Source organism: Misgurnus anguillicaudatus, chromosome 13 (assembly GCF_027580225.2).
Source record: "Misgurnus anguillicaudatus chromosome 13, ASM2758022v2, whole genome shotgun sequence".
NCBI lineage: Eukaryota > Metazoa > Chordata > Actinopteri > Cypriniformes > Cobitidae > Misgurnus > Misgurnus anguillicaudatus.
In genome coordinates, this window is record NC_073349.2 from 32,281,612 (window position 1) to 32,300,297 (window position 18,686).

An 18,686-nucleotide genomic window follows, 5' to 3' on the forward strand; every position below is an offset into this window, starting at 1 on the left:
ATCAAATTCAAACTGAATGATGATAACACAGAATAACATACAATCAGACCAGTGATCATGTATCCCTTTTTACAGCTTATTTTCAGCATATTTTAAGACAAGTCTTTCACTTTTATATAGGCTAACTTTACATACATACATACATGAAATGCAAAAAAAAAAAAAGTCACCACCACTAATTTCAAACAAATACATATATTAAACATTTTATTTAACATACCTGTCCGTAATTAACCCTAACCGAATTAAGCAAAAATCAACTTTAATAAAAATAATTTATATACTTCAAATGTTTGGGGACTTTCAGTCTTCTCCGCTAGATGTCACTCTGCTATTTACAAAAACATGTTTAGTTATTTTAGTACAGGTGTAACCCACTCAAATGATTGATCAAATATTAGTGTTATATTTCTGGTGATGAGGATAATTATTTCTTTATTCGCATTCAAGTCAATTTAGATCAAATTCTCAGCCAATGAGTTCTTTTAAAGAGAAAACTGAACCGATCAGATTAACAATGATCAATAACCCAGCCACACGTACTCTCTACTCACATTGTTTTTATTAAGCGAGTCATAATGTTTTGATATTCAATCCACCCAACTAGAGATTTATGAAATGATTGAGTTTGACAGAAGACTGAAGCACTGTTGCAAAGAAAATCCAGCACAAACACGAGTCAAAATACAAAAAAAATGTGTCAGATTCTTCTTCTGGATAATTAACATAACTGCATTGCAACTAGAATAAAAGTTAACCAAGTAGTAAAATTGTACAGAAAATGATGCAACACACGAGAGACAACTTGATGTGTGCTGATGATGTTAAACCTCTGGCCTGCAGCTTATAGGACATGCCATAGGTCAAAGGTTACCATCTCTTCTGGTTAACGTAATCTACGGCTGTGGCCATCATCTGGTCAAACAAGGCAGAGTCCATCCATCTCATGTGTCCTTGGTGCAGACCAGCAGGTGCGTGACAAAACTACTTCTGAATCCACTCCACCTTTGTGATTGACTCCGTAAAAGTAGATCAATTTGATAGATAACAAACACATTAGCGAGTGATCATCTGACTTGAGCACTGTTCTAGACACAATGAAGATTAATTGTGATTTTGTTTCAGAGTATTAATTCTTGAAGTGATTTGCACGTGGAGATTTATAAATGACCATAAATAAATCAAACCTTGTTCACGTATAAGCACTGATTGAGACGTACCCATACTGTAGTAAAAGTTGGGCTCGGTCTGGTTTAATTCAATATCTTTGCTAAAGTACTTTTAGAGTAAAAGGCAAACCGCATCTAAAGAAATGCATTGAGAAAGGACATTAAACATGTACTCTTTACTCAGCAGATAAACATTAAAGCTTCGTTTAAATAACAGGACACAGATTTTCATTAGGTTAAGTACACTTGACTTTAAAACAAACACGGGATAAATTAGGACTTCATTCTGTTATGAAGAATGCCATTTCCATCGATTACTCAGCTGAAAACTCCAAATAGTCAAAACGTAGCACATTTTATTGGCACAAATACAAAATCTTTGACCAGTGGCATAAAAATCAATGTTTTGCGAGCTGAAAGAGCGCTCATGAGCACTGATGAGCTGAAGGATCTTTCACTGAAGGAGCAGCAGAAGACTTCTTAGATGTTGTAGAACTACAAGCAGAACTTTCCTTCACCGGAACAGACACGTCTAGTTTAGAGAGAAGAGAAGCAGATTCTTCTAATAGAAGAGAACCTTCCATCTCTGACTCAAGGGACCTGGATCCTTCAGATGGGTGAGAACCGGATACCTCTGATGATCTAAAAAGAGCTTTGCCAGATAGAAGAGAACTTGAGGTTTTGGAAAGTTGAGAAGTCCGGTTCATGTTTTCAGTCCAGCTCTCAGAGGATTCAGAAACAGATTTTTCAGTTAGGAGAGCAATGAACTTGGAGCTGTTGTTTACAGACGTACAGTTAGAGCGTTTCATGTCACTGGAGACAGCAGGCTTTGAGACGGGGGACATACCAGAAGATCGACTACTAGATTTGATAGATGATTTAAACCCAGACTTCTGTTGAAACCAGTTTACCTTTCCTTGAGAAACATCTAAACCAGATTTCAAGCTAGATTTTTCAGATGATCTAAAGTTCGATTTCTCATATTTAGATTTGGGTTTCTCATAAGGAGGGTTTACAAGCTGCAGGGAATCACTAGAGGTGTTAGGTTTAAAGCCAGTCTTAACCTTCTCAGAATAAAAGGAAGAACTAGGCTTCTCTGGTTTGGAACTGGTTTCCACGAGAACACTGGGATTTTCAGGTTTTGCACTGGCTCCCACTGGAGCACTAGGCTTATCAGGTTCAGAAATGGTTTCCAAAGGAGCACTGGGCCTTCCATGTTTAGAACCGGTTTCCATAGGAGCACTAGTATTTCCCGGTTCAGAACTGGTTTCCATAGGAGCACTAGTATTTCTAGGGTTTGAAAAGCTTTCCACAGGAGCACTAGGCTTTTTAGGTTTTGAACTGGTTTCCATAGGAGCAACAGGCTTCTCAAGTTTAGAACTGGTTTTCACTGGAGCACTAGTATTTCCAGGTTTAGAACGGGTTTCCAAAGGGGCAACAGGGTTCTCAGGTTTAGAACTGGTTTCCAAAGGGGCAACAGGCTTTTCAGGATCAGAACTGGTTTTCACTGGAGCACTAGTATTTCCAGGTTTAGAACTGGTTTCCATAGAAGCATTAGGCTTTTCAGGTTTAGAACTGGTTCCCAATGGAGCACTAGGCTGTTCAGGTTCAGAACTGGTTTCCAAAGGGGCAACAGGCTTTTTAGGTTCAGAACTGGTTTCCAAAGGGCCAACAGGCTTTTCATGCTTAGAACTGGTTTCCACTGGAGCACTAGGCTTTTCAGGTTCAGAACTGGTTTCCAAAGGGCCAACAGGCTTTTCATGCTTAGAACTGGTTTCCACTGGAGCACTAGGCTTTTCAGGTTCAGAACTGGTTTCCATAGGAGCACCGAGTTTCTCAGGTTTAGAACCAATTTCCAAAGGAACACTAGTATTTTCAGGTTCAAAACTGGTTTCCAAAGGGGCAACAGGCTTTTTAGGTTCAGAAATGGTTTCCAAAGGGGCAACAGGCTTTTCGGGTTTAGAACTGGTTCCCACTGGAGCACTAGTATTTTCAGGTTCAGAGCTGGTTTCCAAAGGAGCATTGGGTTGTTCAGGTTCAGAACTGGTTCCCACTGAAGCACTAGTATTTTCAGGTTTAGAACTGGTTTCCACAGGAGCATTAGGCTTTTCAGGTTTAAAACTGGTTTCCATAGAAGCATTGGGCTGTTCAGGTTTAGAACTGGTTTCCAAAGAGGAATTGGGCTGTTCAGGTTCAGAACTGGTTTCCATAGGAGCACCGGGCTTCTCAGGTATAGAAACAATTACCATAGGAGCATTAGTATTTTCAGGTTTGGAACTGGTTTCAAAAGGGGCAAAAGTCTTTTTAGGCTCAGAAATAGTTTCCAAAGAGGCAACAGCCTTTTCAGGTTTAGAACTGGTTCCCACTGGAGCAGTAGTATTTTCAGGTTCAGAACTGGTTTCCATAGGAGCGTTGGACTGTTCAGGTTCAGAAGTAGTTTCCATAGGAGCACCAGGGTTCTCAGGTTTAGACCTGGGTCCCACTGGAGCACTAGTATTTTCAGGTTTAAAGCTGGTTTCCAATGGGACACTGGGCTGTTCAGGTTCAGAGCTGGTTTCCACAGGATCATTGGGCTGTTCAGGTTCAGAGGTGGTTTCAAAAGGGGCACCATTCACTATTCCAGGTTTAGATCTGGTTCCCACTGGAGCACTAGAATTTTCAGGTTTCGAACTGGTTTCCAAAGGGGCATCAGGCTTTTTAGGTTTAGAACTGGTTTCCAAAGGGGCAACAGGCTTTTCAGGTTTAGAACTGGTTCCCACTGGAGCAGTAGTATTTTCAGGTTCAGAACTGGTTTCCATAGGAGCATTGGGCTGTTCAGGTTCAAAAGTAGTTTCCATAGGAGCACCAGGCTTCTCAGGTTTAGAACTGGGTTCTACTGGAGCACTAGTATTTTCAGGTTTAAAGCTGGTTTCCAATGGGACACTGGGCTGTTCAGGTTCGGAGCTGGTTTCCACAGGAGCATTGGGCTGTTCAGGTTCAGAGGTGGTTTCCAAAGGGGCACCATTCACTATTCCAGGTTTAGATCTGGTTCCCACTGGAGCAGTAGTATTTTCAGGTTCAGAACTGGTTTCCATAGGAGCATTGGGCTGTTCAGGTTCAAAAGTAGTTTCCATAGGAGCACCAGGCTTCTCGGGTTTAGAACTGGTTTCTACTGGAGCACTAGTATTTTCAGGTTTAAAGCTGGTTTCCAATGGGACACTGGGCTGTTCAGGTTCAGAGGTGGTTTCCAAAGGGGCACCATTCACTATTCCAGGTTTAGATCTGGTTCCCACTGGAGCACTAGTATTTTCAGGTTTTGAACTGGTTTCCACAGGGGCACCAGGCTTTACAGGTTTAGAACTGGTTCCCACTGGAGTAGTAGTAATTTCAGGTTCAGAGCTGGTTTTCATAGGAGCACCAGGTTTTTTAGGTTCAAAACTAGTTTCTACCGTAGCACTATTATTTTCAGGTTTAAAACCAATTTCCAAAGGGCCACCATTCAGCTTTTCAGGTTCAGAACTGGTTTCCATAGAAGCACTGGGCTTTTCAGGTTTAAAAATGGATTCCATAGGTGGACTAGGCTTCTCAGCTGGTTTCTCAGAGGGGAGGGAAGAGGAGGTTTTTACAGAAGCATTGGAGTTTTCGGGTTTAGAACTGGGTTTCTCTAAGGGAAGATACAAACTAAGAACCATAGGAGCACTAGACTTTTCAGGTTTAGACACGGGTGACTCAGAGGGGGTTATGGAAGAACTGTTTTTTAAAGAAGCACTGGGGTTTTCAGATTTAGAACTGTATTTCTCTGAGGGGAGGGCCAAAATAGGTAGCATGGGAACACTTGGATTCTCAGGTTTAGAACTGGTTTCATTAGGAGCACTAGGTTTCTCTGGTTTAGAGCGGGATATTTCAGAGGGGAGAGAAGAACTTGTTTTCATATATCTACCAAAACTAGTTTTAGAACTTGTTTTTGAGAAAGGAACACTTGATTTGACCGGGAAGGAGGAACTGTGGTGAAGTGATGGATTAAAATGAGGCTCCTCAAGATTGGAATTTGCACTCACAGATGAAACCGAAGTAGATTTGAGATCAGAAGGATTAAAGTTGGATTTTTCCGCACCATTGTGGATATTCTGATGTATATTATGATAACCCTTTGATTCCCAAAAGAAGTGAGATCCAGCCTCATGTCCAAGTAGGCCTAAAACAGCAACAACAGATCTTTCAGTAATGTTACTGTTAAGTGTTACAAGGTACAAGTTTCTCAATTAAATCCACATTTGTAAAGATACCTTTAGTTTCTTGTTGCTCTAGGCCAATATCACTCTGGTCAGATACACGTAAAGCACGTTTAATTGGGGAACAGTATACTGAAAAAAAATATGACAGATGTAAATATAGTTTAACGTTCAGAAATAGACACAAAAGTGAACTTACCATCACATAGTTGATAAAATAAAACAATGCATCTAAAAGACCACATATTGAATACAAGTTCAATAGTTTAGGTTGACATGGTCACATGGATCTTTTAAAAGTTAGCATTGATTTGCATCACCAGATCCAATTATGATCCATTGGCAGCAGGTGTATTAGATCATTAACATCTTGTTAAAGCAATCTAGTTTGGGGGTATCAGTTGTTTGTGATATATCAAACATTAACAAACTCCTCTCAACCCCAATGTAAGGCTGTGAAGTGTATTTGGTGTATATTATGTTACTGCATTTTAAATAGACATGCACCCATTCATGCACCTTGGTTGACATTTTTAGAAATGCAAAAATTTTGTTGTGTTACGAACACACACACACACACACACACACTCCAACAGACACTTGAGAAATAATTCAGATAAGCAAGGAATCTATGAAAACTATTGGATTTTCTTAAATTATTCAATTTGTGTTGCTGTAGTTCACTCTAAAAAAACAAACGGTGCTATATAGAACCAAAACTGTTGCCCTGGATCGCAATCACAGAAGAACCGTTTCCAGTGCCACACAGCACCTGTGTAGAACCATACAGGGGCCATACAGAACCACTATAGCACCAAATATGGTTCTACATAGCACCACATGGTTCTACACAGGTGCTTCACCGGTGCTATATGGCACCAAAAACGGCCCCTCCATGACCACGAGCAAAGAACCACCCCTGGTGCCATATAGCACCGCCTGTTTTTAGAGTGTTGTAATGTTGCTTTAATATTAAACTACTTTGACTCTTTACATTTTTTTTGCATTATCAGAGATTTGAGAACCAAAGGATCCTAAAGTTCAGAGACACAAAGAAACCCATATAATGAACACACATGTAACATTGATATGAAAAAACCTTCAGGCATATAGAATTATCGCACACGTATCTCAGATTAATGTAAACATCAAGCCAAAATGGTACAACATTGTAGCATGCTATTAAAACATAATGTGGTGGTTTTCTGGAAAGGGTTTAAGACAGGGGTGGGCATTTCTGATCCTTGAAGTTTAGTTCTTCAACCTTAATCAACAACACCACAAATATCCCATCAAAGGCCTCCAGGACCAGGAATGACCACCATGGTTTAAGACTAGTCCAAGACTAAAATACTAGTTTGAACTTTCCTTACTGAAAATAGCACTGACAGATATCAGCGTCATTGTTTTGTCTCAAGATGCACAAGAGTGTTTTTTTTGTAAAACTAATTTTTTGTCCTAACATAACTAAAACCTAGTACTGGATTAATCTAAACCCTGCCTGGGAAACTGACCCACATTTAAACTCATCTGTACAGCATGACATGTGGACTGTACACTCTCAGAAATAAAAACGGAGAAAAGCGGACAGAATGTAAGATATATATTAACCACTGACAGCTTTTCCCTGATTGACAGCTCATTTTCTCTCAGGTGCAGATCTCAACATCTCGGATGCCACACGCGCGCACACACACACACACACACACGCTCACGCACACACACACAAAAAGTGCATTTGACAAATGCATGAACGTATATTAAGTTTTAATAAATTCTGATGACTCAAAAGCATTTCACTTGTTAATAAGTTGACCGTATTCAACCCATATGCTCAATTTATTTTAGGAATTGGGTCTCCCAAAAACATATAACGTATATTAAAGTTCCCTTAACTTAGTGTTTGTATGGTGTACTGAAGGATATAAAAACACAGAGTATTAAACTTATGACCAACTTCATGTCCAGCATTAAATAAACTTCACAATTCTGCAAACAAAACCGACATCTTTTTTGACATCTTCATCATTGTGGACATGATAGTTTATCTAAAGACAACATTTGGACTAAAGTGTACACAAATACAAAGCATCCATAATCTCTTTGTTGTTGTTGTTATGTAAATAATGCATTGAGTTTAGGGATCGACCGATATGGATTTTTCAGTGCCGATGCCGATACCGATTTTTGTTTCATCAGCCTTAGCCGATGACCGATACAGGCTGCCGATTTTCTTGAGCCGATATTTGGAGCCGATACTGGTTTTGCTCACTAAATTTACATCATAAAAATTATGTAAAAAATGGCATGTTGTTAAAAAGAGATGTTATTAGTTTGCACAGTTCTTACATTTATTGTAGTCTAGGACTAGTCTAATCCCTGTCCAGGAAACCGCCCCATAGAGATGAAAAAAAAACCCACTTTGTTCAGCTATGATCAGCTGTTAAGCCGAGCTTTCAATGTTGTCGTGAAAAGGTTGGTTGTTTTTAGTCACATGACCTGCAATCGCTTGCGGGTTCCAGCACTCTGTCTGTAAATTATGCCGGAAAAATCGGCAAACACGGCAGCCATGTATCGGCCGATGCCGATACACATAAAACTCGCAAATATCGGCCCGATATATCGGCCGGCCGATATATCGGTCTATCACTAATTGAGTTCTTTCTCCAGTCAGTTTTCAGGTATGAAATGAATTCTCATAATGTTACCAAACAAAACAAGAAATTTGGCCAGAGGTCAGACTGAATAAAACATCCCACTGGTGTTCAATATAAGGTGGTCATATTTTATTTTCATAATAGAGCTAATGCAGACGTGCAGGCGTCAAGCCGCCCGGACGCTGAAGAAAGGTAAAGCTCGGATGTAAGAATCCAGTTTCGTGTTGAACAGATCGCTCTGAAGAGACTCCCCCAACACACACAAGGGGTTTTTCACAATGTACTCCACATACAACTACAGACAAAGAAAGAAAGAGAGAATTACTATAGTATACAGTAAACATTACATATACTGTGTATCTGCTGCAGTGTAACTCTTACTGTACTGTATATCTGCTGTAATGTATCTCTACAGTTGGGCACACCGAGGTCTGTATTCATCACCAGTTTAATGCCTGTGGGAGTTTCGTAATAATGCAGCTTATAACGGCTGGTCTGAAATGCCACAAATCCATCTTTCCTGAAGAATGGAGTGAAGGAAGCACGCACAAATACACAAAACACATTTATAAGCTTGTTTCTTTTCATGCACACACACACACACACACACACACACAGAGTCAGTTTTAGGATACATATCCAGGGGAGTCATCTTACTAACAAATGATCGGATAGAGAAGAGCATTCCATACATCAGCTTACACTCCTGACAAAGAAATAAAAAGAAAAAGATCTATAAACACAGTAACAATCAATAACTCTCAATCAATTCATCTGTACTGTATATGATTGAATAGGGTAAAGTTCATCTGTATTTTGTGTAGGACATGTTCATAATGGACTTGGGTGGGCGGGGTAATTGATCTCTGAAAAACAATGTTGATATGTGAAATCACCTAAACAAACACGCCCCTACCCCAATAAAATCTGGACCTTCTTTTCATAGACCTGGGGTGTATTCCAGAAAGCAGGTTATGTGACTTACCCGGGGTAAGTTTAGGAGTAAGTAAGCGGATAACCTCTGCTTTCGGTTCCAAAAACGGAGGTAACTTTCGGGTTATGTAAGTAACCACAGCAACTGACTCTCTGAAGATAACCTGCTCCGGACCAGGTTATGTTGCAGGGTAAGTTCATTTTAGTTAATAAAACGAGGCTACGGATGCGTGTACATATGATGAGCGTGCAGCGGGCGTGGAAGCATATATTTTGCATAATATTACAATGTTAAAGCATTTATTTTATTACATTTACAGGCGCAAATATTTAGTGCTTTCTTAAAAAATTTTGATTTTTCTTTAAAGAAGCAGTTTTTTAATAACATGGATTGATATTTGTGATTGGACTAATTACTATACATTAAATTATGTCCATTATTAATAAAAATGTATTCATATTTGTGTGTGGACTAAATACTATACATTTAATTATGTTCATTATTAATATATCTCCAAATATCAGTGGATGTCTGAAACACATTTCCATCAGTTAATTAATGTTAACAATAAAGTACATTTCCGTATCAATTTTGTCAATTCATAAATAACCTCATCTTTCACTTACTAGATAATTTGAGATTAATCTAAAGTTCCAAGGTGAGACAGTGTCATACAATGGAAAGTCTAAAAACTAAACAGGGTCACCCAAAGGAGCAGAAGTGAAATAAGTACAATATAGTGAATATAATCATAGTGCATTTTATGCATACACGAGAACAATCATATCTAAAATAAAAACCTGTAAATAAGCCTTATGACAGATTATGCACTTGATGTGCCACAACCTTTACGAAAATTAATTTTATTGGTGTAAAGTTGTTGTAACCATGTTTTTTTGGGGGGGTGCATTGATCAGCAAAACCATGGTTTTACTACACTAACCATGGTTTAACTATGGTTTTTGAAAACCATGGTTGTCAAAACCATGGTTATTTTGTGGTTACCATGGTTTTACTGTAACCATGTTTTTTGTTGTAACTGTAGTAAAACCATTGTTATTTTTTGTAAGAGAAAAGATCATCTTAATTATGTCTAATTATCTAATTAGATATAATTAATATATTTAAAATCATATATAAAATCTATGATTATTTTTACAGGCTTTTAAATAATATTTAAATAATATTATGTGTATTTTCGTTGAGACACATATAATATTGGACTTAAATGGGGTAAAAAAGGTTCGTATTAATTATTTAATTCATTAATTTTATCTGTTTTGTAATCACACACTTCTAAGCCGATTATAAAACATTGATTTTGACAGAAAGTATTGGTTTATAATGTTATTTCTCATTTAAAAACTTTTAAGTTCTCTGATGCCTTTATGTTGTTACCGTGAGTGCGCATTAACTCTGGGTTACTTTCACCGGGTTGAATGAACTAACTCTTAAACTGTGTTTTGGAACCGACATACCCAGAGTAAGCAAGTTTGGGGTTGATCAACCCAAAGTTCAGGGTTAATCTGATGGTAAGTTAACCCTGCTTTCTGGAATACACCCCTGCACTACACATACACAACCCAGGCAACAATATCGGTTAGCAGACACGCCCCTTACAGCTGATTGGCTATAAGTGTGTTTTGGTACTTGGCCTCACTCCCTTTTCCAATATGTTTTTTTCAATAATCATGCACCCCGCCTTTAAAGTGCTACATTTTTATGCACTAATTTTGTATATAATATACTAAAACTTATTTACTACTTCTTAATATAATCTTAAGAATATCTAAGTGTACTTCTCTAGCACCATAAATATGAACAAAAATGTGCTTTATAAAAAAGCAGAAAGCTTTCTGTGATGGTAAGATTAAGGCTAGATGAAGGGGATAGAATATAAATGGTAAATGGACTGCATTTATATAGCGCTTTTAACAGACCTATGGCCATCCAAAGCACTTTACAAGTTTTGCCTCACATTCACCCATATACAGCAAAAATCCATTACATCTATGGCGAATAAACCACATTTAATCTGTGTGTGTGTGTGTGTGTGTGTGTGTGTGTGTGTGTGTGTGTGTGTGTGTGTGTGTGTGTGTGTGTGTGTGTGTGTAAACAGCTGTGTGTGTGTGTGTGTGTGTGTGTGTGTGTGTGTGTGTGTGTGTGTGTGTGTGTTACCTCCTCTTTGGATATTCCAGCCTGTTTCTTGCGGTTCCATTCACTGTAGTGAAGGCAGGTGCCATTGCGGTCAAATATGTATAAGTTATGAACAGTCATCTGAGATAAAAAGACAAAACGTTTGTAGATCAGTCATTAGTCCCCATGAAATGTAAGCAAAAGTGTGAACATCAATCTTCAGGTTTAGATTGTGTCAAAATGACCACCAATAAAGTGTTTAAAGCAAACAATTTTACACCAAATACTAGAACATTCTCAAACACACCTACATTTTACACTAAAGTCTAAGCTGTCTTAAGCTCTATTATAAACAAAAGTCATTCATTTAAAAATACAAAGATCAATAACGCACTATAAACCACAAACATGCAAACGATCATAGCAACAGCAAACTTCACGAATATTCATTTGTATTTTCAAATTCATATTTGTTTCAGATGACTCACATTTGTGTTTTAAAGTAAATGTTGATGAATTTCATTATTTACCTTCCGCACAGCTTCCGACACGACACCGACTGACCTGCCTGAACAAATATCACGAAGTTACAACAGAAATATTACACCTCTATAATATGCCTCACACGAGCAGTAATATATGAAAACACAGACTCATATTGCTAAAACGAAATAAATATATATATTCATTCATCTATCTATCTATCTTGTCTATATTGTGTTGTGCAGGCAGTCATAAGAATTAATACAGGCATATGTGTGGCTCCTCCCGCGGGGTCCTTCAGCAATAGTGCAAACTAAGATGGCGGCTGCCGCAGCTTTACAGTTTTCTTCCCAAGTTTCAACTTTAAATAATTACAATGATTTATTTCCAGATTGGACAAACAAAGAAGTCAGCACGGGGGTGAGAGACATTCACACGTAGGCTTAAAATCTCACGTGAAAGTAAGAAGCGCGCGTTTGACGCGTAAACTCCGGTGAATGATGCAGCATATCGTCAAACAGCCGAACGAACAATAAACTACTTCATGTTACTATAAGAGGTTTTACTCGTGATACCTATTAGATTATTATAGCAGTGGACGCGGATCATGTCATGTTTATTAAACTGGAAGTTGTATGAATAGAATCACAACATTAATGCTTCTGTGTGTTCATTCTCATGAAACGCGTAATAGTGAAATGACAACTTCTTGAAGTCAAGTTCAAAATTACTGACAGGGTTTATCCTTAATGTTTCAATGTTGTGATTGTTTTATAACAGGACAGGTGATGATGACGTGCATCAGTAGACTCATTATTGATGTAAATGTGTTGTTATTATTGTGATATTATAGACAACCATCATGGCTGTGGAGTTTAATGGTGGAGTCGTGATGGGTGCAGACTCCCGCACCACCACAGGGTAAGAATCTTCATTTAAACCCATTCAAGTGATGATGTATCTGCTGTATATTAACCAATGATAATGATGGACGTCATTTGTACAGTGCTTACATCGCCAACCGCGTGACGGATAAACTGACTCCCATCCACGACCGAATCTTCTGTTGTCGCTCAGGGTCAGCGGCCGATACTCAGGCCATCGCCGATGCCGTCACCTACCAGCTGGGTTTTCACAGGTACCTCATATACCATATATCTCGATGTGTCTCACCAGAGCGCCTTGACGACTTATCTCATATCTGTGTTCAGTATCGAGCTGGATGAAGCTCCTCTGGTCCAGACGGCAGCCAGTTTGTTTCGGGACATGTGCTACAGGTACAGAGAAGAGCTGATGGCTGGAATCATCGTAGCCGGGTGGGACCAGCGTAGAGGTGGTCAGGTACAGCCCACTGCTGTATTATCGCGGTTTGAGATTTTACGATAAATTTGAGCTATACAGTGAGCTTCAGGTTAAGAGATGGTTCATGATGCTATTTAATGACAATATACAATATCAAATTTTACCCTTGCTAAGAAAGACAAATGTGTGCGCAGGTGTACACCGTACCTGTTGGAGGGATGTTGACCAGACAGCCGGTGTCAGTAGGTGGATCGGGTAGCAGCTACATCTATGGATACGTGGATTCAAACTACAGACCTGAAATGAGCAAAGAAGAGTGTCTCAAGTTCACTGCTGGAGGTCAGAGATGACTTTTCTTTCAAAATCCTGTTATACTTCAATTCCATTTTGCCATGCTGCTCGTGCCACTGCTAAGCTAGAAACGCTTTTTTGTATTATGTGTTACTTCAAACTGTGTATGAAACAAGAGATGTTTTAAACGCTGTTATTGATCCTCGTCTGTTTGTCTGTAGCATTAACACTAGCCATGGAGAGAGACGGCTCTAGTGGAGGAGTGGTGAGACTGGCTGTCATCACTGAACAGGGTGTGGAGAGACAGGTCATACTGGGAAACCAGCTACCACAGTTCTCCACCGTCTGAAGCTCAGACTCACCTGATGATTAAACGCCTTTCTTCAGATATCTGTCATACAAAGTTCAAATAAACTTGTCTTTAGTCTACCTTTTACAGTTGTGCAGTTGTTTCAACATCTATGTGTTCTTAATCAAATTAAGGGCTTTTGGACACGTGTAGAGTTTTTAAACCTTTATTCATTTATTAAGAACTGTAACATAGAAATGAAGAATGGAATTGAGAATGACTTATGTAGTCCTGGATGAATTTGAGCAAACCTTCAGATAGCACAGGACCTCTGAAGAACGGCAAGATGATGAGCATGAAAAAAAATTTTTTTTTGAAAGATTGCTTAACCTTAAAAAAAACTTTAACTTCAGGCCTGTCAAAAGATACAAAGCTTGTAAAGTTTGGTTACTTTTATGGATAAACTATTTGGATATTAATTTGTGTGACTGACACAATGGATAAAGATATTTTTCACTCACAATATGGATTGTTATTATCATTGTAATAATATGAGCGTTATATCTGGTGGTGTTTAGATTTAATGATGAAGAGTTAATGTGGGTTAACATTCACAACAGACCAGAAACAATCAATCATTTGTGTTTATTAGCTTTAAACCAGCACCTGTTAAAGCCTCATTTATATTCCCAAAGGTTTTTTATTTATATAAACACTTTTTACAATGTTACATTGTTTCAATAGAATCCACAGAAAATAGGAGAATTATGAATGACTAGAATAGAACAGACAGTATTTTTGGTATTTATACTTTAGGTTGAATGCTTTGTTCTGAGAAATGTTGCTTGGGTGTTGATTATTTTTTAATAACCACACACCTAACATTTTAAATGTCTTAAAAATAGACACCAGAGCAATGTTTTTTTGTAACCATGGAATAAGCAGAATAATTGATTTGAAAATAATGACGGCCGGATAACCACCTTGGATGTGCATTATTTTCTTGTAATTCAACGGCCCGTCGTCAATTATTCCTTATATATATATATATATATATATACCAGAGCAATTTACTCGATAGAAGATGACAAAGGCAATGTGCCATCCACCTGTCCAATCAGAGGACAGGATCTCTCATTGACCACGCCCCTTTCTCCCATCTCCCATTCCCCCACCACCCACTCCATGTTTCTTTCACTTCCTGTGGTTTCTCTCAGGACGAGTCGGTATCGAGAGGTTCTCTCTCTGGTCCTGTACCAGCATTCCTCTTCTTCTGTCCATTTGTTACTCTCCTCTTTTTGACTAATCTCTCTGAACAGACTTTTCCTGAACACAAGCTCTTCATCCTCTCTGCCTTCAGCTCTCTCTTGTGCGGATACTGTGGTCAAAGCATCTCTTCCTTTAGTCTCTATCTGCGCATCCTTCGGTCCCTCGTCATTTCCTTTCGAGATGAACAGAACACTACGAAACACGGCCTGAACATCTTTGATCTGTTCAAGGGACAAAAACGTCACGCTTTCCTCGTTCTCCTCTCCTGGCGACGCCGTGTTTTCGATACGTTTGTACGCACGCAAGGTTACCCCGTCGCTGTCCGAGTAGATCGGGGTGTAGCGCTTGAGTCTGCCTTGAAGCACCAGGTAACTTTTCAGGAGCCAGATGAACAGGAAACAGGAAGTCAGAGCAGACAACACACACAGTAACACAAACCCAACAAATAACCACCAGCACCACGGCAATGTCCTTCCATCATCTACAACTTGACTACCTGCTCCTTTGGCCAAGTGCAGCCCAACACTTGTAGACTTTGGTTTGGGTTGGGCAGTCGTCGAAGCTATATGTCGGACAGGGATCGGTGACGTGGCTGTTTGAGGTTGGGGTTGCATGCTGTTTAAGACGCTCGATTGCTCGATTGTGTTATATGATACATTAACTTCAGTTAATGAACTAAACTCTGCTGTAGTCACTGTAGACAAAAGCCAATCTGTCCAGAAATCATACCAGGTATAGGTCCAGGACTCAAGTAGCATAGGCGAGGTCGTGTCAGGCGGAACAGTCCTGACGGATGGAACGGTCCAGATGAGTGGAGCAGACGAGGTTGTATCAAGCGGGACGTCACTGACAAGCGGAGCAGACGAGGTCGTGTCAAGCGGAGCGGACGAGTTTGTGTAAAGTGGAGGGGACGAGGTCATGTCAGGTGGAGCAGATGAGGTCATTTCAAGCAGAGCGGATGAGGTCGTGTCAAGCGGAGTGGACGAGGTCGTGTCAGGTGGAGCGGACGAGGTCGTGTCAAGTGGAGCGGACAAGGTTGTGTCAAGGGAATGAGTGAATGAGGTTGTTTTGAGTGGAGCGGGCCAGGTTGCGTAGATTGGAGCAGGCAAGGTTGTGTTGAGCGGAGTGGATGGTACGTGAGGGGTTGTGATAATAATATCAGCTGCTTTAAAATCCTGGTCTCCCATGGGGTAGAAGGGAGGTGGATCGGTTGGCTCTGATGGGCAGAAGTCATTCTCCTCTAGTTCAATAATCTTTCGTCCGTTCAGGTGAGGCGGCCCAGCACATAGTACGGTATCAGTACCAGGAACGATTTCATCGGGACCTTCGTGTTTGTAGACGTTATAGTCCTGGTCATTCAGGTAGCTGTGGAGGTATCCTACAGCACAGCTGCACAGCCAAGGATTATAAGACAAGTAAACATACGGCAGCTCGGGTTTAGAGGAGAAAAACCCATCGGGCATCAGCGAGACGCTGTTGTTCTCCAAGTCAAATCTTTTTAAGGTGCTGGAAGAGACCCGCTCCAGGAGACGAGGTGGAAGGGCAGGAAGCTCATTTTGAGAAAGGTTAATGACCTCCAGACGCTGCAAATAGCTGAAGGTGGCATCGTGAAGAGAGCGAATCCGATTTCCATCCAAGTAAATCTGCATCAAATTGGGAGCGCAACGAAACACCTCTCCACCCAAACCAGTCAACCTGTTTCCTGACAAACGCAAAACACCCAAGTTCTCCAAGACTGGACCTGAGAAACACACAGAGAAAGAGAGAGGGAGTTTTATTCTTTACAGACATTAAAAGCAAAATGCAAAAAAATGTTTTCTTTTCTGTTTACATCTACAATAATATACAGTCTGGTCTTTAGATGTCGGTACTGATGTTTACCTGGTGGTTCCAGCACCGTGATCTGATTGTGGCTCAGATCTAACTCATACAGGTGAAGGAATGGAGAATAATCAGACCACGAGACTGAACTGAAGCGGTTTTCTGTGAGCACCAGAACTTGTGTGAGTGGGTCGATCCCTCCGGGAACGGCCGTCAGCCCCTGATTCACGCAGCTTACACGTGGCCGGTGGTCCTTATTTCTGTCGCTTTGGCAACCGCTGCCCGTGACAACACACCTCTGCATCATGAGGAAGAGGAGGATGCCGATGATGGCTCTCATGATGAAAGACTGTTCACAGCACAAGAATTACACGACTTTGTATCAGTAACACATTAGCATATTTAGCTAATACATTTCAAATACATCAGCACAATTTGTTAAAAACTATATTATTATTTAAAAACAAGTCAAGAGATTTTTTACATATTAGTGAAGAGATCTTTAAGGAAAAAATAGTGCTTTGCTATTATGTCACAAATCAAGAAATAATTCAGTTTTAAATGGAAAATATTATGCTTTTCGTTTCACATGTTGATGGTCATTTGTGAAATTAACATAGTAAAAAAATAGAGCTACAACTATTGTTTCATATCCCAAACTGTATCATTATATACTCTTAAGATTAAACTAAATGCTCTAATAAAACTTCATGTCTAATGCAATAACATCACACAACTGCAGAATAAAACAGAGGATATATTCAAGTTAAGAATAAATAATTGTGTGATCTGTACCTGTTTGTGCTGTCGTCTGTCAGACTCGTACTCCTCTAAGACGTCTTATAGTCATGTGAGCTCTATCTGTCTTCCTCAGACCATAATCTGTTCCTCCAGATGTCAGTTTTCTACATCACATTCTCCTCGTCCCCTCCCGTTGTGTTTCCTGATAAAAGTTCATTGTCTCATCATGACATCTGAACTAAAGGGTTAATGTAAAAAAACTATATAAAGTCAAATTAAAATACGTTTTTTTTTTTACATTTCCCCAGTCATCAGTTTAATGTATTTTAATAAGTCTAGTTTTAGACAATAAATATATACAATTTAAGTGAATTTTAAAGCACAAATTTACTTGAATTGTATAGATTTTTGGTCTAAAACTAGACTTATTCTCTTTGGTCATTTTGTTCATCAAGAAAATACATCTTCATTTAAGAATTTTTATATATTTGTATTAAAAACAAGATAAGAATACTGGGTAAGAAAGTCCTTTTTGGCAGTGCAGGTTTAGCCGAGTTCTCATCTGAGACCTTACAGCTGCAATCCGTAACAGAGAAAAGAGTCGCAGGTGTTACTGACTGCAGCTGTATGATACACTAATATATCATTCAATTCAACATCGCTGCAGGTGCACAAGGCGATAGTGGAATGAGCATCACATCAAACTGGAATTGAACCTGTGTGTCTCGAGATAGGGAAACAGAAACAAAATGCTGTTAGGCCGCTCACATGTAATGTTCAAGTAATACAATCATAAAGCATAACCGATGTGTTTGTGTGTCAACGCACGATGATGAGTCTTTAGTTTAGACTTAAACTGAACAAGTGTTTCTGAATCCCGAACATTGCTGGAAGGTCATCATACAGTTTAGGGGCTAAATAAGACGACCTTCAGATGAGACCAGAATTTTGTGAGCACAATGTGTCTGTGATGGATTTTACTCTGATAGTAACTCGTAGAGATATGGAGGTGTTAGACCATTCAAGGCTTTATATGTGATTAGGAATATTTTAAAAATGGTGCAATATTTAAGAGTTAGTCAGTTTAGGGGTTGCTAGAATCAGACTATTATGATCGTACTTCTTTGATCTCGTAAGCGCTCTTGCAGCTGTGTTTTAGAATAGCTGCAGCTTATTTACTTGATTTACATGAAACCTCCAGTAATGAGTTAACAAGAGTCAATTCTTCAGGTGCATTGATAAGCTTCTCTGACACAACATGTAAGTGTATTGTAAGGGGTGCGGTGATCTTGATTATTGAAGTTTTTCATCTGCTTCATCAACAGCACAACACTAACAGTACTGATTTATTTCTGAAGTGGATATATCAAACACCACGAAACA

At 39.4% G+C, this 18,686-nt stretch overlaps 4 protein-coding genes across 9 annotated transcripts; 1 reads left to right on the top strand and 3 right to left on the bottom strand.

Moving 5' to 3' along the window:
• Positions 1-543: 543 nt before the first annotated feature.
• On the bottom strand, positions 544-6,133 carry LOC129430655 (uncharacterized). 5 transcript variants are annotated; one of them, XM_073875658.1, is made up of 5 exons: positions 5,580-6,131; positions 5,435-5,512; positions 3,517-5,343; positions 3,361-3,399; positions 544-3,204 (listed from the first exon to the last, which is right to left on the bottom strand). In XM_073875658.1, exons 1-5 carry the CDS (start codon positions 5,623-5,625, stop codon positions 1,595-1,597), a joined length of 3,600 nt encoding a protein of 1,199 aa, XP_073731759.1. In that variant the 5' UTR covers positions 5,626-6,131; the 3' UTR covers positions 544-1,594. The 5 variants fall into 5 exon arrangements, with proteins under 5 accessions (XP_073731759.1, XP_073731758.1, XP_073731756.1 ...); XM_073875657.1 differs by having other exon boundaries at positions 544-3,831; positions 4,066-5,343; positions 5,580-6,133; XM_073875655.1 differs by having other exon boundaries at positions 544-3,399.
• Positions 6,134-7,130: 997 nt separating this feature from the next.
• trappc1 (trafficking protein particle complex subunit 1) lies at positions 7,131-11,792 on the bottom strand. 2 transcript variants are annotated; one of them, XM_055188066.2, is made up of 5 exons: positions 11,638-11,792; positions 11,150-11,248; positions 8,673-8,743; positions 8,419-8,557; positions 7,131-8,332 (listed from the first exon to the last, which is right to left on the bottom strand). In XM_055188066.2, exons 2-5 carry the CDS (start codon positions 11,246-11,248, stop codon positions 8,204-8,206), a joined length of 438 nt encoding a protein of 145 aa, XP_055044041.1. In that variant the 5' UTR covers positions 11,638-11,792; the 3' UTR covers positions 7,131-8,203. The 2 variants fall into 2 exon arrangements, with proteins under 2 accessions (XP_055044041.1, XP_055044042.1); XM_055188067.2 differs by having other exon boundaries at positions 11,596-11,693.
• Positions 11,793-11,855: 63 nt separating this feature from the next.
• psmb6 (proteasome 20S subunit beta 6) lies at positions 11,856-13,617 on the top strand. The gene is made up of 6 exons (XM_055188065.1): positions 11,856-12,010; positions 12,444-12,511; positions 12,597-12,728; positions 12,802-12,931; positions 13,087-13,231; positions 13,405-13,617. The coding sequence occupies exons 1-6, from the start codon at positions 11,909-11,911 to the stop codon at positions 13,530-13,532; spliced, it is 705 nt and encodes a 234-aa protein (XP_055044040.1). The 5' UTR covers positions 11,856-11,908; the 3' UTR covers positions 13,533-13,617.
• Positions 13,618-13,691: 74 nt separating this feature from the next.
• gp1ba (glycoprotein Ib platelet subunit alpha) lies at positions 13,692-17,511 on the bottom strand. Its single transcript, XM_055188064.2, has 3 exons — positions 17,358-17,511; positions 16,623-16,911; positions 13,692-16,482 (listed from the first exon to the last, which is right to left on the bottom strand). The coding sequence occupies exons 2-3, from the start codon at positions 16,900-16,902 to the stop codon at positions 14,543-14,545; spliced, it is 2,220 nt and encodes a 739-aa protein (XP_055044039.2). The 5' UTR covers positions 16,903-16,911; positions 17,358-17,511; the 3' UTR covers positions 13,692-14,542.
• Positions 17,512-18,686: the final 1,175 nt, after the last annotated feature.

Coding starts and splice junctions, on each gene's coding strand:
- LOC129430655 (XM_055188058.2), bottom strand. CDS start 5,625: ATGTGGTCTTTTAGATGCATTGTTTTATTTTATCAACTATGTGATG. Junction 5,513..5,579: donor ATTTTATCAACTATGTGATG/GTAAGTTCACTT, acceptor ATTTTTTTTCAG/TATACTGTTCCCCAATTAAA. Junction 5,344..5,434: donor AGAGCAACAAGAAACTAAAG/GTATCTTTACAA, acceptor TTGCTGTTTTAG/GCCTACTTGGACATGAGGCT.
- psmb6 (XM_055188065.1), top strand. CDS start 11,909: ATGGCGGCTGCCGCAGCTTTACAGTTTTCTTCCCAAGTTTCAACTTTA. Junction 12,932..13,086: donor ACCAGCGTAGAGGTGGTCAG/GTACAGCCCACT, acceptor ATGTGTGCGCAG/GTGTACACCGTACCTGTTGG. Junction 13,232..13,404: donor TCTCAAGTTCACTGCTGGAG/GTCAGAGATGAC, acceptor GTTTGTCTGTAG/CATTAACACTAGCCATGGAG.
- gp1ba (XM_055188064.2), bottom strand. CDS start 16,902: ATGAGAGCCATCATCGGCATCCTCCTCTTCCTCATGATGCAGAGGTGT. Junction 16,483..16,622: donor CACGGTGCTGGAACCACCAG/GTAAACATCAGT, acceptor TGTGTTTCTCAG/GTCCAGTCTTGGAGAACTTG.
- trappc1 (XM_055188066.2), bottom strand. CDS start 11,248: ATGACTGTTCATAACTTATACATATTTGACCGCAATGGCACCTGCCTT. Junction 8,744..11,149: donor CTGGAATATCCAAAGAGGAG/GTAACACACACA, acceptor TTTCTTTGTCAG/GAGTGTAAGCTGATGTATGG. Junction 8,333..8,418: donor TACAGCAGATATACAGTACA/GTAAGAGTTACA, acceptor CTTTGTCTGTAG/TTGTATGTGGAGTACATTGT.